Source organism: Ammospiza caudacuta, chromosome 11, assembly GCF_027887145.1.
Source record: "Ammospiza caudacuta isolate bAmmCau1 chromosome 11, bAmmCau1.pri, whole genome shotgun sequence".
In the NCBI taxonomy this organism is placed as follows: domain Eukaryota; kingdom Metazoa; phylum Chordata; class Aves; order Passeriformes; family Passerellidae; genus Ammospiza; species Ammospiza caudacuta.
Genome location: NC_080603.1, coordinates 6,994,039 through 7,020,994, shown reverse-complemented (window position 1 = coordinate 7,020,994; position 26,956 = coordinate 6,994,039). Strand labels below are relative to the sequence as shown.

General features: G+C 49.6%; 1 protein-coding gene across 1 annotated transcript; it reads right to left on the bottom strand.

The window, feature by feature from the left end:
• Positions 1 to 1,149: 1,149 nt before the first annotated feature.
• TF (transferrin) lies at positions 1,150 to 22,718 on the bottom strand. Its single transcript, XM_058812495.1, has 24 exons — positions 22,559 to 22,718; positions 20,366 to 20,529; positions 20,080 to 20,188; positions 19,267 to 19,458; positions 18,263 to 18,398; positions 17,935 to 17,990; positions 16,738 to 16,907; positions 16,431 to 16,617; positions 14,926 to 15,080; positions 14,733 to 14,826; positions 14,063 to 14,092; positions 13,243 to 13,401; positions 11,946 to 12,090; positions 11,428 to 11,492; positions 11,135 to 11,319; positions 10,283 to 10,469; positions 9,862 to 9,898; positions 7,249 to 7,436; positions 7,012 to 7,106; positions 6,150 to 6,227; positions 5,029 to 5,111; positions 4,354 to 4,490; positions 3,515 to 3,569; positions 1,150 to 2,877 (listed from the first exon to the last, which is right to left on the bottom strand). The coding sequence occupies exons 1-24, from the start codon at positions 22,599 to 22,601 to the stop codon at positions 2,661 to 2,663; spliced, it is 2,967 nt and encodes a 988-aa protein (XP_058668478.1). The 5' UTR covers positions 22,602 to 22,718; the 3' UTR covers positions 1,150 to 2,660.
• Between the last annotated feature and the right edge of the window lie 4,238 nt (positions 22,719 to 26,956).

Here is a 26,956-nt window from a genome sequence, read left to right as displayed (position 1 = left end):
GCTCTGTGCACAGGGAAGGTCACAGCTGGAGCACCTGTGCTGGGCAGCCTTAGAAACCACCCCTTGGGTTGCTGATGTCTAGGCATGGTTATTTTTGCTTTTCAGCAATCTCTCCTCCTCTTTCAGGTTTTCTGCTATCCCAGTTATCACTGTGCTCCTCATTCTCCTCCAAAAACATCTGTCTTGTCCAGGGGAACAATTCAGAGTACAATCCATAGCAAAAAACACTGACCCAAAGAGCTGTAGCACAGTGAGGGCCTCGGTGCCTGGGGATGTGTGAACACAGCAGGTTCCTCACTCAGGGTCAGGCAGCTGCAGCAAGAAGGGGCTGAGTTCATCACATCCCACTGTCCTGCCAAACCCATCCCAACACAGCCCTGCTGAGCTCCAGCCTCAGGAGCAGCACTCCCAGCTGACAGAGCCACGGGCTGGGAACAAGGTCAGGAGAGCAAAGAACAAAGCACAGAACTGACTGGGGAATCAAGAAAAACAAGAAAACAACACTCAGACTTTCCAGTTCTGCTCTCTTCCCTCAGCCACTGGGGAAAACCAGCCCTGAGTATTTAAATATTTAAAAAAACCATGGAGTGAGGCCCAAAAAACTCCTGGAGTTGTGCTCTGGGCACAGCCCCAGCTCAGCCATGGCTGTGCAGCCACTCCCCAGCCCAGGAAAGCTGAGGCATCTCCTCTGCATCCAGCACAGCCACAGGGTGCCACAGCCACCTCCAGGGCACAGCAGTGCTGCTCTGCCACCACAGCCACCACAGCTGGCTGGAGCTTTCCTGTGCACACCACCAAAGTGCCTTTTAATTATGATTTGTGGGCGTTTTTTGCTATGTGATGATCAATTTCTCAATTATTCAGACCAAGAAGTAAATACAAAACCAAAAAAAAATACCCCAACCCCAAAGCCCTCTGTGTGCAGAAAATAAAGTTTTTTGACAACACAGAGCTGGCCACAGAGTAGGAAGGTTGATGCCCAGCACTGTGCTGAGCAGGAGCTGAGCCCCATCCATGTGGATCTGATAGCACTGGGAAGAGCCAAGGCAAACACAGAGACTGAAGCAAGACTTGAGAACAAACATTTAAGCATAAAAGAATTTACTTAAGGAATATTTTTTTAAAAATAATAACTTAAAACCCACCATGGCCTCATGGTACCTCCCCCCTTAAGCTGAGGCTGGTGCTTGGCTTCTGCATCTCTGCAAGAACAATCACATCAGGAAACAGCAATTTTTTGCCCAAAATCATTTCAGCATTATGGATTTGAAGCAGGCAGCCCAAGACCTCCAGCTAAAGGAGTTCAAAGCATGACAAACACGTTCCAACAGGACTCTGCCTGCAGGAAACAGAAGAATGTAACATGTTTGGTAAATATAACCCTCCCCTGCATGGATGGCTCCCGAGGCTGGAAATGCAAGGACCAGCTTCATTACAGGCACAGGCCTTTGCTCAAGGCTGTTCCTGCTCTTCCCAACACCTGGCAATGCTGCAGGGAGGCAGGGAAAGCCCCAGAGAAGGAAAAGAACATAACAGATGAGTTGAGGGATGAAGGAGGACTCAAATCACAGGGGAGAGAGTGCTACAAACTACAAAAGGGTTTGCCAGGAGCCAGCCCCTTCCCCTAAAACAACAGGGGAAGCCACAAAGAGAAAATGCCACTGCACTAGGACTCTGCAATGCGCAGTGAGACACAAGCTGGGAAAATCTCCAATTTCTTTCCCCTCTTCCTTGAGCATCTCTGCCACAAGGAGGAAGCACACCCACGTGCTGGCAGCTCCTTGGCTTTCCCTCTCACTGTGCCATAAGTGCTGACTAATTAATGATACACAAAGCAAGACCTTCCTGCAGCAGGAGACTGCACAGCAAACGCCTGGCAGGTCCCAGCTGCAGGTACAGGTCTGAAAGTGTGCCCATCTCACAGTTTCCTGCCATGACCCCCTGTAGCTCTGCCACTCTGCTCCTGGCTGTGGGAGGAGAAGCAGAGTGAAGCTTTCAGAACAGCCCTCAGCTGAAGAAAAACTCCCAGGAGCTGATCAAGAGAGGAAATCAGCAGACATGGGCACAGAGCTGGGCCCAAGCAGTAAAGCAGGGTTGGTTTGGACATTTCACACTACTCCTGCCCAACAGAAATGGGGCTGCACCAGTCTGGAACAATGGGAAGGCAGACACAAAGAGGAGAACAGCTTTTTGTACTCTCTCAATGCCTGCCCAACTTAGGGAGCTTGTGCAGTGCTCCCCAGCAGCCCCAGCCATAAGGTGGTCAGGGCTCTGAGGGGCAACAGGGGTCTAAACCATGGCAGGAAACAAAAGGCTCACTCCAGCCTCTAAAACTCACCTGCCACTGCACTCCTTCCTGATTTGCTCGGCAACTACCAAAAAAAAGCTTAAAGATCAAGGAAAAAAAAACAAACCCAGAGGTTCAGCAGCCCAGAGGAGGGCAAGGGAAGAGGGGAGAGGATAAAAACATTGCAGCATGAAGGGACAGCCAGAGGGAATCACACCAGCAATTATCAGGTCTCTCCCAAGCCCATGAGCAGCAGAAGAAGACACCACAGTGCTGACTTCCAGCTGAAGTTCCATCTTTTTACATCAAGGTGAGATTTGAGTGCTCCAGACCATCTTTTCCCCTTCAGCCCCCCATCCCTGTCCATCTGTGTTCAGGCCACCTTCACCAGCCACTTCTGGAGGGCCTCCAAGTCAGCCTCTCCCTCCTCTCCCTTGCTGCCTCGAGCACTGCACTCCACAAACTCCACCTTCATGGGCAGCTGGGAGAAGTCAAAGTCCTTGCCCTTCTTCCCCAGCTGGGCAGGGCCCCCTGTGGCTGAGCCATCCAGGCTGGTGGGGGCTGCAGAGCGTGTCACCCGCAGGGTATTGCTGCAGGGAGAGAAGGAAAAGGGTCAGGAACTGGGGACCAGGGGAGAATCACCTGCACCACGGCTCTGGGATGTTTGGGGTGACAGCAGCATGCCAGCTACACCAGGGACACAAGGCCCAGCACTGCCCTGTGAGGCTCAGGGGAGTAGGAGGGCACTCAGGTTTGGTTTTGTAATAAAGGACAGCAGAAATCAGATGATAATGATGATATCCTTATCCCAATTTGCACTGGAATAACAGTGCGTAACAGGGCACAACAACTCCCTAGAAATCCAACACCTACACACAGGTAGTTGGCAAATGCTCAACATCAGAACAAGCAATTTATTGCTTATTTTCCTGCAGAATGTGAATGTGTGGCAACTAACTCCTGTGCTAAAAGGCAGGAGGTCGAGTGTTCAGCCTGGAGGAGGCACAGCACAAACAGCCCTGCTGCCGTCTGCTGGCCAAAGGGGCTATAGATCCAGGGAATCATTCAGCTTGGAAAAGCCCTCTGAGACCATGGAGTTCAATGCAAACCCAGCACTGCCAAGCCCCAGACCAAACAGAATGCTCCCAGTTCCACAGGGAACTCAAGGGAGCTCACTGAGGTAAGAGAAAAAGGACAAGAGGGATTGAGGTCCCATTCCATACTTACAGCTCTTTCTCCAGCTGTTGCTGGATGAGTTTTGCTGATTTTGCCATTGTGACATCTGGAGAGAAAATAAGGAAATCAGCTCTTTGGTTGTCAGAATTCAGAACCTTGTTCCTCCCCCTAAAGTAAGGCCAGTTCACACTGTGCAGTCACTGGAGCTACCAGGACAAGGACAGCTGTGCCTGCAGTGGGATGAGGGATGCTGGAGATTTGGGATAGCAGGCGTGAATGGGAACAATTTAACAATCTGACACAATACAGGGAATTAATTTCTTCTTTCTGGGCAGGAAGATACTTCAGAGGATGGGTTTGATGCACCAGCACTCCCTCCTGTCCTGTGCTTTCCATTCGTGGCACACAGAGCCATGAGTTAGGGCAAGAAATAATTACAAAACCCAGATCTGACACTGCCCCAAAACATCCCACTATTACACAGGGATCCAGATTTTCACTGCAGAATTTGTAGGGATCTGAAAATCAGTCTTTTTTAGTAGCTGGGAATTCAGGCTACTCCAGAGAAAACATGGAACTCTGGCAGCTGAACATAGTAACTTTGAAGCTGCTGAGTGTATAGGGGTAGTTCACTGTGTTTGAGCTGATCCTATTTCCTGCTGCCTGGATGGAGACTGAGGAACAGCTCTGCACAAAGCCAGCAGAAACAAAAAGCCACACAAAATCCACCTGCATCACCTACACCCACCCAAAGAACTGCAGCTCTCCCAAGTGAGAGTTTAACACTCCAGCTGAGTAGTCAGGGTTTAAACCTGAACTCCAGCCCTCCTTTTGCTGCAATGCCAGCCCCCAGGTGCAGCAGGGAGCCCTGCAGGCCCAGCCCAGGGTACCTTGCTTGTTGCAGGCGATGAGCAGCGCGGGCGCGTTCCTGAGCACGGTGCTGTCCACCAGCACCTGGTACAGGAACTCCGCCACGTCCTTCACCTCCCGCTGGAAGGCCACGCTGTCCACCACAAACACGATGGCTCTGGGGCAACAGGCAAGGACAGGGGATGGGGATGGAGCTCTGCAGTCACCTCTCCCTGCAGGTATTCCAGCCCGGGCTGAGATCTCTACATCTGGTCTCAGCTAGCCCAAGCGCAGACTGGCAGCGTGTGCTGGATGAAATACATCCCATGGCCAGCTCCAACTCCAGCAGGAATTCTTCCCCTGTCTCCAAGGATATCCCCCTGCCCCAGGATATCCCACACCCCCCAGACCTCCCTGCTGCAGCGGCTTTGCGTCCTGGTGCACCACAAGCACAGGCAAGTAAGAAATTCATGGTGCGATTTTGGGATTGTCCTGTGCAGGGTCAGGACTCCACGATCCTGTGGGCCCCTTCCCACTCAGGATATCCCATGAAGGCAAAGCAAAAATTAACCAGCAGCATCCCCCCACAGCAGAGCTCTGACTCTAGGGGCACCACCAGGCCAGCTCACAGCATTCCCAGCACCATCATTTGGTTTATTTCTTTCCAAAGGATCACCTGTCCCCTCCTCCTGCCCTGCTGATCCCCTCCAGGTTACCTGGCTGCAGCCTTGAACCTCTCCAGGAACTGCAGCCTCAGACTCTCATGGCCTGGAAGGTCGATCAAGGTCACATTGGTGCTCTGGAACACAGGCAAGGAGGAATTAACAACACCTGATCTGGGGGTGACTGTGATCACAGACTGGGAAAAGCAGTCTGACCCTGGATTTGTGTCCTGAAGGCACAGCCCCACCTGCCCTGACACAGAGCACAACAGCCTCACCTACTCACACACACCGAGCCTCCCTAAATGCACCAAACCTTGCTGGGAATAACACAAAAATGACTTTGCAAGAGCCTTTTTTAACTGGAGGCTGCAGAGGTTTTCCTTCCCAGGAAAGGCAGGAGGTGGCAGAGAACACAGGGCCCAGCAGGGCCACGTCACTGCTCTCCAGATAAGGCTGCAGCAGCCCACTGCTCCTGGATTTTACTGGAAAACTTGGCCATGGTTAAAAAAACAATCAAAAAAGCAATCTGCCTTGCAGATACTTGTCTGCTTAATTAAAGAAACAGAAAAATGGAAAAAAAATTTTCAAAAACCCTGCACATTATTGTACAAAGTTTTTTCCTTATTATCACTGTTGTTAAGAATGACTGAGAAGGTGAAGCCACAAATCCTGCCTCTGCTTTCACAATTCACCAGCAGTTAAAGTGCTGCCAGCATTCTGCTCTCCCTGCCACGTGTGCATCCAGCACAGGAGATTTCCAAAATGAAAGAACTGCCAAAAACTAAAAACAACCAGATCTGGGAACCTAAAAATAACAAAATCCTTTCTGGGACCATATAAAGTCCAGCTGGAGCCTCTGCTTAAACCTGATAAAACTTTGAATTCCACGTTTTCTTGGCAGAAACAGAAATTACTGCTGAGGAAATAAACCAATGCAACAGAACAGTGAAACCCCCAGAGGTGTGGTTTTCAGTCAGAAATGTTTCCCTACTTTACAAGCAAAGAAAAAAGAGCCTGTGGAACCCAGTTATGCATTGCACATCCCAGTATTTCTTTCTCAGTATGCATGGCCTGGAAAAATCCTGTCCTGCACTCAAACTGGGGCCTGAGCAGCACAGAAATTCCCAGGTTTAGGAGGGGGAGCAGGAAAAGGGCAGGGGCAGGGCACTCACCTTGTCCTGGCTGAGCCTGTAGACTGCAGAGCTGTCAGTGATGGAGGTCTGGGTGTCCCGGTAGCGCCCCGACAGCAGCTGGGGGAACAGGCACAGCCTCAGAACCACGGCCTGAGAGGCAGCCCAGCCCAAACCAGCACCACCCTCAGACTCCTCAGGAACTCAAATGGTCCCACAGGGTAACGGGCAGCAGAGATCTGATCTCAGGTTCCTGCAGGGAACTACACCTGGGGTCGCTTTCTCCAGTTAATTAATAAATGGTCATTAGGAAAATAAATACATATTTAAATTGTGAATCTCCACTAAATAAGAAGGAAGAGAGTGTGCTAACAAATCCTTCAGAGTTTCCATGGCTGTGCCCCTTTCTTTTTCAGACTCAACAGTAACAGAATATCCAGGGTTGGAAGGGACCCACCAGGATGATCAGCCCGACTCCTGGCCCTGCACAGACACCCCAACAATCCCACCCTGGGTATGACAGCATTGTCCAAACCCTCCTGGAGCTCTGGCAGCCTTGGGGTTGTGCCCATTCCCTGGGGAGCCTGTTCAGTGCCCAGCACCCTCTGGGGAAGAATGTTTCCCTGATCTCCAACCTCAGCTCCCCTGGCACAGCTCCAGCCATTCCCTGGGGTGCTGTCCCTGCTCCCAGAGATTGGAGCTGCACACTGCCGTGAGGTCAAGTATCCCTAAACCTTTTACCATGACAAATTCAAACCAAAACGCAATTTCTTTGGACACTCCGTGGTGGACAAAACTTGCTCTCCATCCCTCCTTAGCCCTGTAAACCCCAACTTTCAATCTTTTCATTAAAAGATTAAAAACCGAACTAAAGGGAACTCCTTCACCGGGGCTCCCCGCTCACCCTCGCGAAGAGCAGCGTCTTCCCCGCGTCGCAGAGGCCCAGCAGCAGCACGGCCTTGCGACTGCTCTTCCTGCCCTGCACGAACCGCCAGAGCACTGCGGGAGAGAGGAGCAGACGAGGATGAGGAGGATGAGGAGGATGAGGAGGATGAGGGGACACCCGAGCCCGCCGCTGCCGGCACCGCCGCGCCCTCAGCAGCCCGCGGGGCGGGGGGAAAGGGAGGTTCCCGAAACTCACGGAAGGTGATGGCGACGGCGATGAGCGCGACGAGCACGGAGAGCACGGCGGGGCCGCCCAGCTCCCGCCGCAGCGCCGCCAGGTGCGGCTCCAGCCCGCCCGCCATGGTCCGCACTCGTGGCCACGCCGCGCTTCCGCCTCCGGCCCCGCCGCACGGCGGGAAGGGCAGGCGCGGGGGCTGATGGGAGCTGTAGTTCTCACCTCAGGAGCCTGGAGAGGCATGGAGTGGTTTAGAGTGCAAAAGGCTCTCTGACCCCGAAGTGCCGCATACACGGGGATTTTAAATCCCGGGCAGATGGGCCAGGGCTGGACAGCTCATTCTGCAAAGAAATTTTCCAATGTCCAACCTAAACCTCCCCTGGCACAACTTGTCGCTGTTCCCTCTCATCCTGTCCCTGTTCCCTGAGAGCACAGCCTGACCCCCCAGCTGTCCCCTCCTGTCAGGAGCTGTGCAGAGCCACAAGGTCCCTCCTGAGGCTCCTTTGCTCCAGGCTGAGCCCCTTCCCAGCTCCCTCAGCCTCTCCTGGTGCTCCATTCCCTTCCCCAGCTCCATTCCCTTCCCTGGACACGCTCCAGCCCTTCCTTGTCCCTCCTGAATTGCTGGGCCCAGAACTGGAGGTGTCTCACAGGTCCCAGCACAGAGGGACAGTGTGAAAAATGTGTATTTTATGATTGGCTTTTTACGAACATTAAAATGAATATTATATGTGTTGTGTTAGAAAGTTATGCTGTATTAATTTTCTTAAGTAGTGTGTTAAATGTAGTTTTAGGTTATACCAGAATGTTAAAATAGAAACTATGCTATGTAGGATACTTTTTTTAAGACTCACAGTGAGGTAGCAGCCACAGGACACCTAAGTCTTTCAGAGAAAAAGAATTTATTGCTCTCTTACCGAGTTCTTCCTGCCTCATTCAGCCCTGAAGATGCTGTCAGGATTCAGAGGAAGAAGTTTACACTGACCAGACAGAATCCTGTGTTTGAATGGAATTTATGCATCATGTATGAGATGTATGAATATGCAACAGGTTATTGTTTTTAAGGGTTAATCCTCTGGTAATGTGGGTCCTTTTTCAGGCTTATTTTGCCCAGAAAGAGGTACCTGGACTGTCTGTAACTCGTTGTTTTTATTGTCTCGTATTGTCCTAATTCCAATTGTCCAAATTTTTATTACTCTAATTATATGACTATTTTTATAACCATTTTATTACTATTAAACTTTTAAAATTCTAAAAACAAGTGATTGGCATTTTTCACACTGTCCTTGAGCAGGAGATGGGACTGGAGACCCCCAGAGGTCCCTCCAGCTTGAATGACCCTCCAGTGAGATTCCTTTCATCCTTTAATGCCTTCTACCTATGGGACAAGAGCTTACACCTGACATGAAATGCAGATGGTGCAGCTTTTTTTGGGGAAAGTTCTCTAACTGAATTGTAGAAACAGCCTGTTAGAGGCACTCATTCTCTTTCTTTGCTAATTTTGAAGAATGGGTTAAAAAAACCCACCTGTCCAGTGTAATTCATCCTATATAAACTGAGGGACTACATTTCATCCTTTCCTGTCATGCTCTGCATTTCTGCCATCCAGGGGGATTTTCAGCCAGGCTGCTGGACTTCTCACCACACTTAGCATATGCATCCAAAAATCATTAAAATATTCATTCCCTCAAAGCCAGGAGCTTTGTGCTCTCAGCATCTCCTCCATGCCTGCCTTGACAGCAGCACTGGGACACCCTGGATGAGCCCAGGCTGCTCCAGGACTGGGACACCCTGGCTGTTCCTCTGGAGCAGAGAGTTTCAGCAGCCCTTTTTGCCTTGCCTTTTTATTTTAAAGTGGTTCAGAATCAGGCAAAACAAGCTACATGTTTGTTTTCAGGTCAGCAGCACAAAACCAGACAGACTGCTAAAACAAATAAGTTCCTGAGCAAATCCTAGATTTTTCCAGAAAGTAAAAGAGATTGATTGGACTCTCCCCATCAATACATGTCCTGCCTGCTGGGAGGGACTCAGAGCCAACCAGCTGAGATCTGAGACACAGCAGCTTCTGTTCACACCTCCCATCTTACTCCCACTGTATTATTTTGGTTTGGAGTGGGTTTTATTCCTCCTTCATCTTCCCTGACACAAACATTGTCCCTCTTCCTGTGTCCCAGCCACACTGGGGAACCCTCACCTGCCAGGGGGACAATGGGATAATCTGTGTAAAGCAAAAGCACAGAGAGTACAAAGCATCTGTTAATTAGGCTCCAGGGTATATTCAATCCATTTTGCTTTGGCAAATGGTGCAAGAAATTTCCCTAAAGGGCAGCAGTAAGTGACAAGAGCCACGCTGGTGTCTGTCACTGTACTACAATGAGAGGCATTGAGGAAGGAATGGGCTTAAGGACCATTTGGAAAAATCTCAGGACACTTTTTTAGATTTTAAATTTTATTTTTTGCTGTGCTGGCAGCAGAGAATTGTAAAGTGTCAAAGAGCTACTTTCAGAGTGATGAGGGAGGGCAGAGAAAGCAGTGAAGGCAGAGGGCCCTCCGTGGGTCAGTGTTTGCTGCTGAGGGCACAAGAGGAGTCATGGCTTGAGGTTTTCTCCCCCACCTCGAGGATCCTTCGCATCTCACTACTTGTCTGCAAGGAAGGTGCACACCTGGAGAAGATCTGGAAAGGGAAAGGACAGGGAGAAGTTCAGATCCTGCTTTTAAACACTCCCGTCCCACCAGCACACACCCAGCCATGCCAACAGTGTCACACCATGGAAAATCCACAGTGTGACACAAAAAAAGAGCTTTAACCACAAATCCCACACTGCTGGCTCGGAGGGGGGGTCTCTATTTCCTAAAGGTAAGGAAAAATCTTTTATTCACGTGGCTGCCAGAGCAGCAGATTTTAAATCTGTTCTCAGTTCACCCAATGAACTTTGAGAAAAGAATATTGACATTTTCTTCCTTTAAAGGCATTGAAAACACAGTTCCAGAAGAAACTGCTCATGCCTGCAAGGTAAGAACTGCACTTCAGGACTTCCTCTGGGGCTGTTCCAGTTACCTGATGGATTGCAGGTGTTGAGGCTGGCAAGTGAAGCATAGTATTTATCTCCAAGGAATTCCTTGTACGAGATTCCATCACGGAGACTGATCAGGCACTTTGTCCGGTCTTTAAACAGGAGATCCTTGGATTCATATGCAAACATATTGAAATCATCTCTCCTGGTTCCTTTTGGTCCAAACAGCCTCTGAAATAAAGGCACAAAGAGGAGAGAAATAGAAAGCTGGCCTACTTCATCCTGGTTCTTCACCATCAGTCTGGGAAGCCTCAAGCCAGGCTCTGGAAATTTAGGATTGAACCTTCTGTCTGTATGCTTAGAGGAGGGATTGCTCACTGGGAGGGACATTTCTTTTCTCATTTTAACATGTCCCTGTGTGCAGAGATGCTGCCAGCAGGTCCTGCAACTTAACCATGAGTAGAAGCAAAAGACCAGACCTCTCACCAGACCCTGATGGTGGAGCCAATATTAAAGTTTGCAGGGAGAAACAGAGATAGTCCAGCCTGGTTCTGGTCAGCTCTGCATGTGCAGGGAGCCCGATGTTGGGGCTGAGCCTGACCCAGCTGTGGCACAGACCAGGCACCACAAAGGAGTTTCTGAAACAGCCCAGCAGGAGCAGAGACAGGAAAGGAGGTGATAAAATCATGTCACACAAGTACAGTGTGACAGCAGCAACAGCTGCTGTAATCCCACTGCTACCTAAAGGTGTGTTTGCTAAGGTGGCAGAGGAGAAGGAGCACTTGGGAAGGGATGGAGGAAGGGGGAGGCCAAGGGGTAAAAGCTTCCACCTCACACTGACTTGGAGAAAATCAGAGCAGCCCCACAACATTTCTTCTACTCTCAGCACTACAAACCTCTTGGTTCTCCAGCATCTCACGGACTTGGCGTGCTTTCTCAGGACGTGCCATCACAGCGTGGGTAGGAACTTTGGCCAGGTTGCATCTTCTGTAATCCATGACATTTGCCCGCTGCCCATCAGTGCACAGCAACTCAAATTGGTCCATTTTCAGATCTTTGGCCCAGCTTTCTGTATTTTTGCCTATAAAGAGAATGGGTTTGAAGATTCAGAGTGCTTGCATAGCAGGACATCAGCCTCAACACCACATAAGCAATCATGCAGATGGGGAAGGCAGCCCTGACCACGTACCATCAGTGTTCTCCTCAACGATGGAATGCTTGATAAAGGCCACATCCCCCTGCTCAACCAGACACCTGGGAAGTACAAAAAGAGGCTAGTGATGTAAATGCTTGAATCCTGTCCCTTTCCCACAGATTTGATTTAGACTTGAGTCTACTCTGTACAATTGATCTCCAAGGACATCCAGGTCTAGAAGCCCTGCCACAAATATTTTAAATATATCTGAAACACAGCCTTTACACTCCTTATTTATGTTAAGAGAGGAGTACTTCTGCCATTGTGGCAGGGCTTGTGCCTCTCCAGGTTTTCCTGGAAGCACCAGGACATGCGTTTTACAGAATGGGGATATCTCACACAAATTTTCAGAAAGCAAAGAAAAAGCATGTATAGAATTACAGAGACATGCCCTTTCAGTGGTGTAATGGAGAAAAAGAGTTTGTGTGGACATGAGGCTGTGCTTCAGCTGTGGCCTGTCCTCTGTGAGCAGCCCTAGGGCCCTGAGGCAGCCTGGCTGTCCCAGCACGTACCGCAAAGCTCCGGTGTATCCATAGTACTGCTCGTGGCTGCTGGCAACGCACTTCTCCGGAGGGACCCCCCCTGAGCCCTTGCACAGCTGGCAGAGGCGGGAGCTGGGAGGAGACCCGGGAGCACAGCCCTGGCTGAAGTATTCATCTGGAGGCAGGGATAGGAGAAATTCACTTTTCCTGCCCTGAGAAGTTAGGTTTTATTGTAATAACACATTCTCGCTCACTGGGGAGCTGGAAATGGGGTGGGAGAAGGAGCATGACTTAGTGGGCAGCACATCACGTGCATCCAGGTTTGACCATAGAACTTGGGTCCTGTTATTGTTGATAATTATTGTTATTATTGATAATTATTGTTGTTGTTGCCCACAGAAGCTGTGGCTGCCCCTGCATCCCTGGGAATGTCCAAGACCAGGCTGGATTGGTCTTGGAGCAACCTGGGCTAGTGGAAGGTGTCCCTGCTCATGGCAGGGGTGGAATGGGATGGGCTTTAGGGTCCCTTTCCACCCAAACCATTCCATGAATCTGTGATGAAGCAGGGCCTAAGGCTCAAGTGCAAGAGGTACTATCTTGGAATAAAAAGAGGAATGTTTTGCTTGCAAACCATTCCCAGCTCCCACAGAGCCAGCCCGAGCCTCCACAGCCTTTAGGGGTCAGCAGAGGTGCATTTGGCAGCAGTGTCAGAGCTCTTGGGGTAGAAGGGACAATGGAAAAGGAAGGCAGGAGGATAGAGACGCTAAGAATAAAACTTACTAACACTAATATCTTCATGTAGTTAGTGACTTCCTTTTAATAATTATATGCTTACTTTGTCTTGCTTGTTAACATTGATAATGTTTCCAAATTATTTTTGTTGGACCATAACTCTCAATGAAGTCTTAGGCAGTCAGATTAAGTTTCTTAAAGATCAGCCTCTGTCCCCTGTTCTCAGCCCTTCCCCTCCCTTTCAGTTTCATCTTTTATCCCCACTCCACACCTTGCACAAGCACCAGGCCCATGTGGGGCAGCCCACATTCCCTTTTTGGGAACACCTCTTGGGCTGCTGCAAAAGGAAGGGGAGAGATGTGAAAAAAAAGCAAAGACCCCCAAAGCAGCTGAGGTGCCATATCATACTCTGAAGTGGATGCCAAATGCCTAAAATTTTGCTCAGTGAAACCTTAAATAACAGCATCTCCATTTCCTCCCTCCAAGAGGGAATCTTCGAGGCACAAGAAACTATGAAAACCCCATGAAGGATGGTAAAAGATTTTTTTGTGAACAGATTCCCAGCTCAAAGAGATGGGTTCCAAATTGGACTCACCGAAGTTGCAGTTGCCTGTCCTGTTGTGGATCAGGCCCATGGGGATGTTCCAGCCAGCAGTTCTCCCCACTGCGGTGTGGCACGACTTCTTGCCCTGCAGGTTGTTCCAGCTGATGTCCTTGTCAGACTTCTTCACAACAGCCACAGCAAAGTAGGTTGCTTCAGAAGATAAAATAGAGAAGAATTGAGGCCTGACCCAAGGATCCCACTGTAATCCCTTAGGAGAGAGCACTGGCTTCACTTGGGAAAGGGCACCTATGAACAGCACAGAATTACTTTGTGCTTATAAGTACTTGGGCAGGCAGCAACAATGGAAGAGTTTGTAGATGTGATGCATCTACTTCCACCACACTCCTGGGAAATTATTATCCCTGACATTTCCCTGCCCTCCAAAGCTCTGATATCTGGGTATATGAGAAGCCTATGAGAAGGCAAAGCACAAATGAGGATTTTGTATCCACTCCTGATTTCTTATTCTCTCCTTAGCAAAGAACAAAATGCTCCCCTCCTCTCTCCTTTCCATTTCTAGAAAGAACAATCTCCTAATGCTGCAGCCCAGCCCCTCTTCCTCTGTTCACAGCCCTGACACTGTTATAGTGTGACCACACCAATCTCTGCCACTACCAAATGTTTCACCTTGATCTTATTGCAGCCCCTAATTTTCCCCCCAACTGCTAAACCTATCTCCCAAAATTCTAATATCTACACTGGACACTCTTTGGGTAGAGACTGGCCATTTATTCTCCACTCATGACTCATATCTACTTTTCTACTTATATCCCTCTAGACTGTTTTCTGTCCTTCTGTTGGCAGGAATTACCTGGTTCTTCTTGTGATTCACAGTGATTGTCTGTGGGAGGGAAGAAGAAGAAGATGTTAAGTTAAATACACCTCAAATCCAAAAGAAGAATCAAGCTCACTAATTTCTGGAGAAACTCTGTTGTAAAAGTGACCATTTCAAGTAACATCTTATGAATCAGCAGAAACAAAGCAGAGCCTCCAGCTGCTCCTCTGAGCTAAAGCAAGCAGTTTTACCAAGGCTGGTGCTAAAGGACCAGGGCATCCTAATTAAAACAGAGTTCCTGACTATCCATGGTTGTTTTGCTTTCATGAAAATACATGCAATAGTGGGCAGAGTTGCCTCAGAGCACCCTATGTTAGGTTGGACATCAGGAAAAGGTTCCTACCCCAGAGGAGTGGGGTGGTGGGACACTGCCCAGGTTCCCCAGGGAATGGGCATGGCCCCTGAGCTGCCAGAGCTCCAGGAGCCTTTGGACAATGCTCCCAGGCACAGGCTGGGATCGTCAGGGTGTCTGTGCAGGGCCATGAGTTGGATTGATGATCCTAGTGGGTCCCTTCCAACCCAGGATATTCTGTGATTTCTGCAGGATGCAGCACTGCAGCTGCTTTGTAAGATTCCAGAATAGAACCAGCACTTTGGCACCAGCCCATTCCCCACCAGCTGGACCCTGAGACAGAGCTGTGCTTACCCTCATAGCTCTCTGCCATCACTGGCACCAAGCCACACATGCCAGCAGTGTAGACAAAGCCTCCATCTAAGCTGATGGCATCTGCTTCACCTTTCTGAAATGGAAAAGGTGCAGAAATGAAATGCTGCACATCCCCAGGCCAGCGCTTTCCAGAGCTCAGAGGTAAAAGAAGAAAAGGGGAAAAAAGCTGTACCATGATCTTTGTGATGCATTCCTTGGTGTCCTCTGCCACAACACACTCCACATCCCCATTGCTCATCACGCTCCAGACATCACATTTCTTCTTCTCATCCCTGCCAATGGCACACCACTGGATCTTGTTGTCCCTGCGGCTGGGGCTCAGGCGATCTGCAAAGGGAAAACAGGGAAAGCAGGGATGAGCCCTGCACAGCCACCTCCTAGTGTCACTGACTTATTTCCTGAAAAACCCTTTCATTAGGATCTTTTCTCCTGAGAAGCTGGGAAGCTTCGGCTTCCCCATGTTTTGCTGCTTTGGAATGTGATTTGGAGAATTGTTTACCCAGCATGTGAAATTGTTTTTACTTGATGACCAATGACAGCCACCTGTGTCGAGGCTGTGAGCAGTCACAAGATTTTATTATGATTCCTTTCTTTTCCTTGTAAGCCTTATGATGAAATCCTTTCTTCTATTCTTTTAGTATAGTTTTAATATAGCATTTTCTGTTCATATAATATATATAATAAAATAATAAATCAGCCTTCTGAAACATGGAGTCAGGATTCTCATCTCTTCCCTCATCCTGGGACCCCTGTGAACACCATCACATCCTGGTGTGAGGGACTTGGCCACAAACCACCTGTATACACCAATCTGCTGCTGCTCAGGGCAAGGAGTTCTTGTTAATTAAGCCCTGGGCTGGCAAGAATAGAAAATAGTGATTCTTGAGCTGTAGAAGGCTCAAAAATCAACTTACAGGTCAGAAAGGTGAATTGCTGCATAACACAAGCCATTCAGGCAGATTTCTGTTAGCTAGAACTACACAACCACTAAACACCTGTGTGATAATAGTAATTGAAATTGCTGCCTGAAATATGTCCCACATTTTCTGCACTCCTTACAGCCCAGACAGCCATGAGACTAAGACCACACCGAACTGGAAACCTAGTTATGTTTCTGTAGAACAGCACTTGAATAATCTGGTTTGATGCTATGTGAAGTCCATTCACCCCCTTCCATAAATATCACTTAACAGAAGTGAAGTATAAATTGTACTATGAATTCTAAGTGGGTTTCAGAGATCCTTTGTGGGATGTTTGACTCTCAGAAAGCTATCACAAAATGCTTGATGAATTTAGATGGAAATCAAGGACATTGTTTACCTCAAGTGTCTGAACCTGGTGTCCTGGGATGTTCCTTCTTTTTACAGCCCAGAAATGGTTTTCCTAAACACCAGTTTGACCATGCCCAATTCTCTACCACCAGCTGAATAACTGATGTGGATTTTGTGTAGATTTTCCATATTTGTCTGTGTGGTGATTTGGGTTTGGATACAACAAATTCTATTATTGATGTAAGTGAAGTTTGTGAAGGTTCTGTGATTTGAAACAAAATATTTTGCAGATAATAGAGTCTGTGTCTGAAAAAATCATGTTGTTTTTGTGTGGCTGTATTTGCCAATGCCAAGTGATCCACACAGCCCATGCTGACATGACACTGGTGTTTGATGTCCTGCCTACCTTGCTGGAGGCTCTGGACAGCACTGTAATACTCAAAGCCCAGGTAGAGCTGAGAATCCATCAGTGATGGGATTTGCTTCAGCTGTACTGCAGAGTCTTTGAAAAGCAAGTCTTTGAGGGCTGGGTCCTTCTTGCCAGGTGGCCCAAAGAGGTGGAAGGTGCTGGTTGTGCCCACACCAAATTTTTCCTGCCACAAGGGAAAAATAATCAGCAAACAACCACACCAAAACTCTTGGAAAGCTGGAGAAAGCAACCAAAACCAGAGGCCAGGGGATGTTAGAGGAAGGAAAGGAGAGATTGGTGGTACCTGTGCTTTGGAGAGGAAGTTCCAGATGTCATTGACCTTGCTGTCATCTCGAGCCACAACAGCATGAGCAGGAACCCTGGCCCAGTGACAGGCCTTGTAGTTGTCCACGGGCTGGCGGGTGCCATCCAGGCACAGCAGCTCGTACTCATCCTTCTCTGCTGGGGCATTTTCTAAAGGAGGGGAGGAACCATGAGTTGCACCACCATAAAAACAGACAGAAAGGTGAGTTTGGGAAGATTTGTAATTAATTTATTTCTGCTGAAGCTCTGGGGTAATTTCTTAGCAGAAAACAGGTTGCAGGCACCCCCCTTGCAATGGGGTCATCTTGGGCATATGAAGGCAATGCCTTTGGAAGAGAGATCACCTCAGCCTCTGCCATAACTAACCCAACAGTACAAGGATTTCTGCACAAAGGGGTACAAATAGGTTTACAAATCCCATACAAATGGATTGAGCAGGTCAGGAGCTGCACATGGCCAGTGAAGGCCAGTAGGTGATCAATGTCAAGGCTGCAGACAAAGCCCAGGACTGAGATCAAGAGGTTACATGAGAATTCAAGAGTGAAGGGACTTTTGAAGATCCCTGGTGAATGCAGGGACAGAGCAGGATGTTCCAGGTAGGTCATTAAATCCTTCAATGATGGAGAGTGCACAGCTGTCCTGGACAATCTGTCCCACTACCTCACTGTCCTCAAGGGGAAAATAATTCCCCTTGTATCTGGTCCCCAGGCTGATCAAGCCCATCCTACAGATCATCTCCTTGCAGGACAGTTATCCCTGCCCCATGACCACCTTGGTGACCCTCTACTGAGCTCACTGCAGTCCTGGGTGTGCCAGGCCACCCTTGGTCTCCACAGACTTAGTGAACTCTTGCTGTGGGCTGAATTCCCTCCAAAATCCCTTCCAGAGGGATGGGAGACCTGCTCAGTTGCTCACATTACAGCTGGCTCTGAGATTGGTACCAAGTAGGTATTTCAGCTACAAAGAAGAACTGAGAGAAGAAAAATATTCACCATAATCCCATTTCTCATTAACAAGGATGAGTCAGTTCACAATGTGCAAACTTTTTTCAAAAGATGAAAGAAGCATTTGAGCCTGGAGAGGAATGAAAACTGCACAGTGTAGACAAATTGCAGGATGGAGTGGCAGAGAGAGGTGGGGCCAGAAAGAGGAGAAATGAGGGATCTTGCAGGTGTACCTTGAACAGTTGTGTGTTTCACAAAAGCCACATCTCCTTTGCCATCTTTCAGACAGCTGCAGGTGGGAGGAACAGAAGAGAAGTTAGAAAAACTGACATTGTGACTCCCTATCTCCTGTTTCAACAAATTATTTTTGGCATAAACTGCAGGCATAGAGCAATGATCTTCCCCAAAAAAGCTATGCTGGAAGGGAAGAAATTGTAGTGGCAGAGAAACAATTCAGTCTCCTCAGGACCCATGATTCCAACTCAGCCCTCCTTGATACAACAAAAACTTGCATATGTCAGGCTAGAATGTTTTCCCAAAGGAAAAATAACTGTCACTCACTGAAAAGCTCCAGAATATCCAGAATAAGGTCCCGTACGGGACATTTTGGTCTTGGCATCCCCCTTGCACTGACGGTACAGTTTGGCTTCAGTGGTGGCACCAGGGACACAGCTGGCAGAGAAGAAATTGGCCACAGCTACGGATGAGAAACAAACAACAGTTGGTCAAAAATCCACTTTTAGGAGAACAGGGAAGGGAGAGGACCCACAAGAAATGTCAGTCTCCTGTGAGCTACCTTGGGACCCCCACAGAAGATTGGGCAACACCTCTTTCACCGTGACACCAGCCCTGGCTGAGCTCCCACCCCAGTCTCACCCTGACACCTGGTGTCACCCCTTTCACTGTGACACCAGCCCTGGCTGAGCTCCCACCCTGACACTTGGTGTCACCCCTTTCACCATGACACCAGACATTGCGGTGTGATGTCATGGTTTGCCTCAGATACCCCAGGTTCCTCCCTGATAATTCCCTGCCAGGTGTGTCAATCATCCCTCCTTTCCATACCCTGACCCCTGCTGAGCGCTGTCTGTCAATCCTGGCATTCCAGAAGGGCATTGAGTGATTGGCAGAATTCAAAAGATGCCCCACTCCTGAGGAGACATTGGGCCATCCAGGTGTCCTCTGTCCCTTGAGACTTTCCCCCCCTATCTGGTTGGTGGTCCCTCGTGTTCCTTCCCTCCCTCTCTCCCTGGAGTTAAAAGGAACAGCAACCACGTGGTCTGAGAGTTCTGTTGGAGCTGTTGCTGCATTCCTGGGCCAGGAATAAAGCTCTGGATCCAAACTCTCCATCAGAACCAACTCCTTTCCTTCACCATCACCTTAAAGCTTCTCTGCCAAGGTAATCCTGAGCTCCTGCAAGCCTGGACTTGCCTCCATGCGCCCAGCTGCAGCATCCAGCCAGCCAAAGGTGCCTCTGGGGTGAAAACACCATAGCCGGCACCTTTTGGTCAAGCAGCAAGGGCCAGACAAGCCCAGGCACATCCTATCCAGCTCTATTGGCTCACCTTGCTCGATGGAGCCCGAGTCTTTGCCGTCCCACTCGATGGCCCCACGGTGGATGAGGGTCCCAATGGGGATGACCCAGCCTGCTGACCTGCCCAGCCCTGTGTGGCAGGAGGTCTTGCCCTGCAGCTCATCTATGGAGAAGCCTGTTCCTTTCTTCACAACGGCCACGGCATAGTAGCTGGTAGTGGAGCCTGCAGGGCAGGAAAAAGGAATGGAGCAATGGGAAAAGAGGACTTAGGGACATTTCAAATCCTAGTAAACTCCCAGTTTCAGGGAACAGAGCGCTGCACTTCTAAACAATCAGCTAATTTGGTTGAACACTTTTTTCCTGGGGATTGCCTGCATTTCTTGTCTTAGTGATCTCAACTGGGTGTCCCTCCCAACCAGAAGTAACGCTGTTGCCACCCCAATCTTTTTTTTTCCTTATCTTGATGACTGCACAGGAAATCACAGAACTCATCTGTGCCTCCCAGCTCTGTGTTTTACCCACAGAGTTCAAGGCCACTGAAAGCAGAAGATCTCTGGGACCATTTTTATGCCACGTTTCAGGAGGACCATGATTTCTGCTCATGGGATCAGAGACCTGCACTGCAGCAAATGACAAGAAATGGAGCACTGGGCCCTGTGACCATGGGTGATGATTCACATTTTGCTGAACTGCCCCCCCATGCCTTCCCCTCTGGGATCTGGAAACCAGGGGCAATATCTTAGACCCCCAACCAAAATAAGTGGGAACTCTGCATGGAAGGGATGGCCTCTGCACTCTCAGTTTGTTACCAATATTTGGCTTTAAAAATGGCATGGAAATGTACCTTCACTGTGTTCATAGACCTCAGCAGCAATGGGCTTCAGCTTGTAAGGAGCAAGGCCTGCCTCAAAAACTTGACCTCCATCCAAGCTAATGGCATCTGCTTCGCTGTTCTAAACAACAAAGAGATTTCATCAATTAACAAAGACCAGGAAAAGCGCTTCCCAGAGTCTCTCCTGGATCCTTGTGTATAACAGGAGGATCACAGGTAACAACCAGAAAGGAAACTCCATCTCCAGGTGTAACAGGCTGCTGAAACCTCCCAGCAGAGGAATTTGCTGCCCACTCACCGAAATGGCTTTTATGCAGTCGAGGTATGATGCTTTCTGCAGGCAGCTGAAAGCAAAGTTCTCCTGTTGCATCTGGTCCTTCAGGCTATTGCATTTTTTCTCCTCTGCTGAGGAAATTGTGCACCACCTGACACTTGGCTTTTGGGGAGCAGCAAAACACAGAGCTGTAGAAAGAACCAGAAATAAAGTCTCAGAGAGGTAGAAAGGCATTGATTGGAGAGGAACAGCATCTCTGTGAGCACAAGGTCAGTGGTTCCCTGTGAGCACAAGGTCACTGCTTCCCTGTGGTCACGGCCTTGGGTGATGGCTACATGCAGGATCTCCCAAGCCACACAGGAAGGTCCTTTCTTTCTTTCTTGCCTGATGTGTGCACCATCAGGAACATCTAGGATGATCATTCCTGTCCCTGGACTATTGAGATTCAAGCAGCCTGGACTCACAGCAACATTCACAAGATTAGGAGAACAAATCCACACACTTCAATAGAAATCAAGCTCAAGCCTTTGCAAAAACAGAGAGAAAAGTTGGAGCACAGAAGCAGTGTCTGTGCCAATAACCCCAGAGGGGGAGCGGCTCTGAGCTGGCCAGGCTGTGTGCAGTGCACTGCCACCCTCACCTCCTTGGCAGCTGAATGATCTGATCTATTGAACTGTCCCTCTGTCTCACCTGCTCCACTGGCCCCCTGAGAGATGCCACAGCACCACCACTGTCCCTCCATGAGTGCCCCAAGCAGCAAAAGCAGCTGAATGGCTGCTCTGGGGGACGAGAACAAAGCAAAAGCCTCCAGCAGATGCAGATTCATGTCCCCTCCAGAAACCTGAAGCCAGGAATGCTGGAAACTTGCAGTTCAAGGATGTGGCCAGCCTGTGCTGTCACTTCACCTCCACTCTGCCCCTTCTGGGCAGGGCTGTGCAGACCAAGAGGCCACTTGCACGCCGCTCTCCCTCCAAACCTCGATGGCACATTTCCTCCAAACACCTCCAGATTAACCTGGGTCATTTCCATTTCCTCCTTCATCTCAGAAATAGCCTCTCTTTACCTGATTCCTGAGCCTCCCAGTGGAGGTGCTGAATTTGGCCACAGGGAGAATCCTTAGCCTCAATTTCAGTGGCCACCACCTCTTTTTTCATATGTTTTCCAAGTTCATCATACAATTTTCAAGTCTTGGCTGCACAAAGCCATGGTCACCTAATGCTGGCAAGCATCCTGCCAGGGGCAGAGGCTGGGGACATCCTGAGGGAGACACCCCAGCTGAACTGGTGACACTGGGAAGGCAATGGCAGCCTGAGTCCCCTGGCCACTGTCACAGACCTTTTGGGTGACTTCTTGTCTCTTTCTGTGCAGGGGAAGAAGAGGAGGAACCATTAAAAAAACATCTTTGCATGCTAATATTCAGCAGAGGTGCTGAAGGACTTCCTGATGCCAGAGGCACAGGGAGCACTTCCTAACAGAGGACATTAATCACCACCACACTTTAAGTGGGATCAGAAGAGACCTGGTGCCTACTCCAGGAAGGAGATCCCTCTTTCCCTGTCCAGGTGCAGCCAGCAGTCTCCTTGCCACGGCTACCTGCCTGTTGCCTGCCAGAGCTGTGAGCAGAGAAAGAGGAAAGAATTGCTCCAAGCAGAGCCAGCCCTGCAGCAGCACAAATTTGGCATAAAATAGGCAGGAGCCTGAGCAAAGTGCAGCTACAGCAGCAGGACAGAGCAGTGCAGGAGCAGAGTGGGAAGCGCACAGCATCTTTCATTATTTAAGCTCTATTTTACTGTCACTGCCCTCAAGTTTAACCAAACACATGCACAAGCTTGACAGGCATGTCTTGCAATAATTTCTCCCCCCTGGCTGAGCCAGTGCTCCTCTTCCAGCACAGCATTGGACAGAGGATGATTTTTCCCTTCGCCCCATGACAGCCGGAGCGCGGAGCCTGTCCCAAGCATCCCTCCTCCTTGCAGGGTGGGCATCGGCAGTGTGGGCAGCTGCAACCCTCCCTGCGTCCCACAAAGCTGTCAGTAACATCAAAACACCATCCTCTTTGACAGATCCACGGCTGCCAAAGCAAGCACTGCTTGTGTCCTGGCTGTTCCTTTGCAGCTGCCTGCTCTGGTGTACGCCGCAGCTCTGAAACAGCCTTGCCTGGGGGACACAGAGGTTTTGACTTCCTTCCCCCAAAGTTTGCTTTCAGCAGACACTTACCCACTATCCCAAGGGATAGCACAGTGAAGAGTGCGAGTTTCATGCTTGAGCAGGGGTCGGGTGCCGTGGGAGGGGTGCAGCAGCCTTGGTCACAGACCGTCCCCTCCAAGTCTGTGATGGCTCTGGAACCACTTTCTGCCCCTTTTATAGAGCAACAGCCTTGGCTGTGTTTGCAGAAGCAATGACCTAACACTGTTTGTCCTTCCTTGTTTCTCAATAGCTCCTAAATCGCCCCCCTCCCTGGATCAGCCCATTTTTAGGAAGCCTTTCACTTTGGCACTGAACCCTTCCGCAGGCGGGAGTCGGAGCAAAGCGCTTTGCATTTTACAAGGGGCTTCAGATGGAAAATTCCCAAGTTGTGACATTTGAATTCTCCTGCGGGCTGAAACGCGGCAGGAGAGGCGATTTTCTTTGTGCTGCCCACCCCCTGCCTTGCCCAGAACTAATCTCAGAAAGTCCCTGCTGGATCCAGAGCTGAGTTTTGTGTGTTTGCCAGTAACTGCTGCTGAGGTGCCCGTTGCCCCTTGGCTCTCAGCACCAAGTGCCTGCCCGCTCCCTTGTGTGCTCCTGGCAATGGCAGTGGGGTTGAAAGGCAGTAAATGAGTCTTACACATGATCTGGCAAAAAAAAAAAAAAAGCCAACAGCAGTGACCAGACAGCTCCATACGTGCCCTGCAGACAGAAGGAAGCATCACGCTGCACTTTTGGTAAATTTTTGGTATGAAGCTCGGAAGAAATGCTGAGATTAGCAGTCAGCCTCCTCCCACTTCCTCTGCAAATCTTCTCCATCCCATTGTGTCACTCCTGGCCTGTCCCCTGGGGCCAGAGGGCATGGCTTGGTCTATGAAGGGCAGCCCTTGGGGTGCTGTCCCAGCCTTCATGTCCCCATCTTTGCTGCCAGGTACAGGATCAGCCTCATCCTTTGGGACATGCTCACAAACTGAGAATTCCCTGGACCACATCAGCCAGCCCTTGAGCCTGAACAGCATTCCTGGACCACTGCTAGGGCTGATTCACTCACCATGTCCACCCCACAGAAGCTACAGCTGTATCTCATCCAACTCTTTGGAGCAGTTTATTTCCACAAAGGTGCTCCCAGGCAGCTGTGGAAGCCTTTGGAGCTAAGGCTGGTGTTCCCAGGGGTCCCCAGGCTGGCAGTTGTGATGAAAACCCAGCTCACCTTGAGTGACTAAGGAGAAAATGCCCTGAAAATGGAAGAAAAAAACCAAAGGGGAATTTACTGAACCTTGAGGTGGGGTGTGCTGAAGGAAGAGGGCAAAAAGCCCAGCCAGGAGGTCCAGCTCCCAGGCTTGCCTTCAAGAGCATGAGCCTCCCTTGGAGGGAAAATCTCCTGGATCCCCTGCACAGGTCCTTCTTCCCCTGCAGCCCTCACTCTGCACACAGCTGGAGGCTGACTGGAAGCACCTGGGTTGACTCTTTTCCCTTCTCCCAGCAGGCTGAGGGCAAAGCGACCTGCAGGTGGTGGTGGTGCCCAGAGTGGTTTCAGTACAGGTGGGAGCCCAGTGCCAGGCCAAGGATTTGACTCTACAGAGTGACCCAGGGAGGTGGAGGCCTTCAGGCAATGACCACCTCAGCTGTGGCACCAGGAGCCCACCCTGCCTGTGGCTGAGTGAGAGGCACTCCTGGACACACTGGTTATTTCAGCATCATCTGTGGCACTTCCTTCAGCATGGCTGGCTCCTGTTTCTCATCCCTTCACCCCCTGCTTTCCCAGAAGAGCAGAATTTCCTGTGTCCAGAGTGTCTCCAAACACACTGCAGCTGTAGGAGGACTGACTTTCTCGCACCTCAAGCCCCTCCTTTTAAAAGATCTCCCATCCATATTTACTCCAGCAAGCTGTGGCCTTACAAGGTCTTTTTCCACCAAGGCAGGTAGAAATGACTGAAATCCATCCCCAGCTTCTTGCAGGTCTCACTGATCCCTGTCTCACTCATGCAGCCTTAGCAACATCCCCATCCATGGGAAGAAGAAGCACAAGGGCTTGCAGGAAAATGTCCCACATGGTTCTTCCAGAACCTTTTGCTGATTTGTTCCAAAATGCCTCTTCTAACAGAGATATTGAGAAACTGTAGTTGCAGCTGAAACAACAAAGACCCCTGAGCACCTAAACATTGGTGGAAATGCTTGGGCATATTGACTCCACAAGCAGTTACAGCACTGCCCAGATAAAGATACTTTTACCACAGGACAGATGAAGGGGAAAGATGCAGAAGAGAGTTTGGAAAACATAAAGGATCCACTCAAATAACAGCAGAGCAGTTTCTGGAAGAGCCCAAACTATCTTTGCCTTCTGGACATGGTTCCCAGACCATTTTCCATGGACAACTCCTCTCTCCCTTCTCACATTATGCTTGCATCTCAATGCCTTCTCTGCCTGCCAAGGGCATGGCTGTGATGTGCTGATGGGATGGGTGGTGTTCACTTCACATCTCTTTCCCTTGCCCTCCCAGTTGGCATCAAGGCAAATCCAGAGGTGAAGGAAGAGGCTTGGATTGCAATACCTCTTGTACTACAGCAACCTCCTGTGTTTCCAGATCTCCAGCCACAAGTCATCTGTAACATCACCAGCCACATGCAGAGGTGCTTCTCCTTTTGGTGCTAGCAAATCCTACCTTTCTCCATGATGATTCCACTCTCCTCCTGGTGTGCATCCTTCCTGTGGATGCTCCTTCAACAGCTTGGACTCCTGTGGCCAAGCCTGTGGAGAAGAAACTCTTTGAATACACAGCTTTCCTTGGAGGGACCCCATGGCAGAAGCACAGCAGGACAGGGCTGTGCCCTCTGGGCCACCTGGGCTGAAGGCTCAGGCCTTGCTCTCCAAAGGACCCAACAGCTCTCCAAGGTGGTTCTTTCTGAGGAGTACAGCCCACCACACCATGGGATGCCTTGGAAGGAAAAGGAAAGTGTCCTGGGTAGCCTCCAGCTGCAAAATGCCATTTGTTTTGGAGTCCAGGAGGGATGAACTGCATGATGCAATCAATTTCCTCCCCTGAACATCCATCAGACATCTGCTTTGCCAAATTTTGTATTAGAAAATACATATTTAGTCATATGGTGAATCCTGCCTCTTGCTAAGTACACTCACCTCTCTCTACAGGTCCTGTCTGACTCATACCTGGCTGCCTGGGTGCATGGTTGGTCCCATTCCCAAGTGGCCATGTCTGGCTGACTCAGCTGAGACTGAGCAGCAAAGGCCAATTTTTAGTAATGCTGAAAATTCTTGTTGCCCTTCAAGGCAAGAGCTCCGTGCTCTGGCTCATGTGAGCAGGAGTAGCTTTACCAGAAAGGACAGAGCTAAGTCAGTGCCTCTCAGACTTTGTCCCAATTACCCAGAATCATTCACCCCTCTGCAGTGCACATCTTCATGGAATGACCTGAATTATTGTCACATATCTCGAGTCCGTTGCGTTGCAACACCGGCCGTTGTGTTTTCCAAAAGAGGATGCTGCTGCTAAAAATTACATGAATGATGAAGAAACACAAATTAACACACCCTCTGCCCAACCACGGATCACTGGTGATGTATAAACACAGCTGAACCCTGGGGAAAGAACAATGCCAAGAGAAGGTAAAGTAATATTGTTTATTTTCACATCTCCCTCATTACTGCAAGGTCATGTGTGTGCCCTGTGGTTTGTGGTTGAGATGAGGCTGCTCTGGAGTTTTGGTTGTGTCCTAAGGAAAGGACAGGAAAGGTTTGTCCTTTATCCAAAGGACTTTGGGATAAAGTTAGAGCTGGCAGGGCTGTGTGGGAGAAGGCATGGCTTTGCCACAGAGCTGGCTGCTGCCCACAGCACAGCTCATCCCACAGCTGAACAGGGCTGTAACTGAGCTCTGGCTGTGTTTGGGCCTCTGAAAAACACCAAAAAAAGAGGGAAATAGGGAAAGCTGTGATCAAGGCACCACAAAGATATCTCACCCAACACGTTGGAGCATCTAATTTCACAGAGGTGCTCCCAGATAACTGTGGAAGCCTTTGGAGCTAAGGTTGGTGTTCTCAGGAGTCACCAGGCTGGCAGCTGTGATGAAAACCCAGCTCACCATGAGTGACTAAGGAGAAAATGCCCTGAAAATGGAAGAAAAAACCCAAGGGGAATCTACTGAACCTCGAGGTGGGGTGTGCTGAAGGAAGAGGGCAAAATATACACTCACCAGGAGCCACAGCTTCTCCAGAATTGTTTCCCTCAGGAAATAGGAATTTCCAGTTTGTGGCTTGGAGAAGGCTGGAGCATGCCCAAGACAAGGATGGCAGCATGGTCAACCACAAAAGCTGGGGTCAGGTTCTTGTCCTGTCCTGGACCTGCCTGTGGAGGCAGGTGAAGGCAGGAAGAGCAGGAACACATTTTCCCAGATTATCTTCTGCCAATAGCCTGGGTG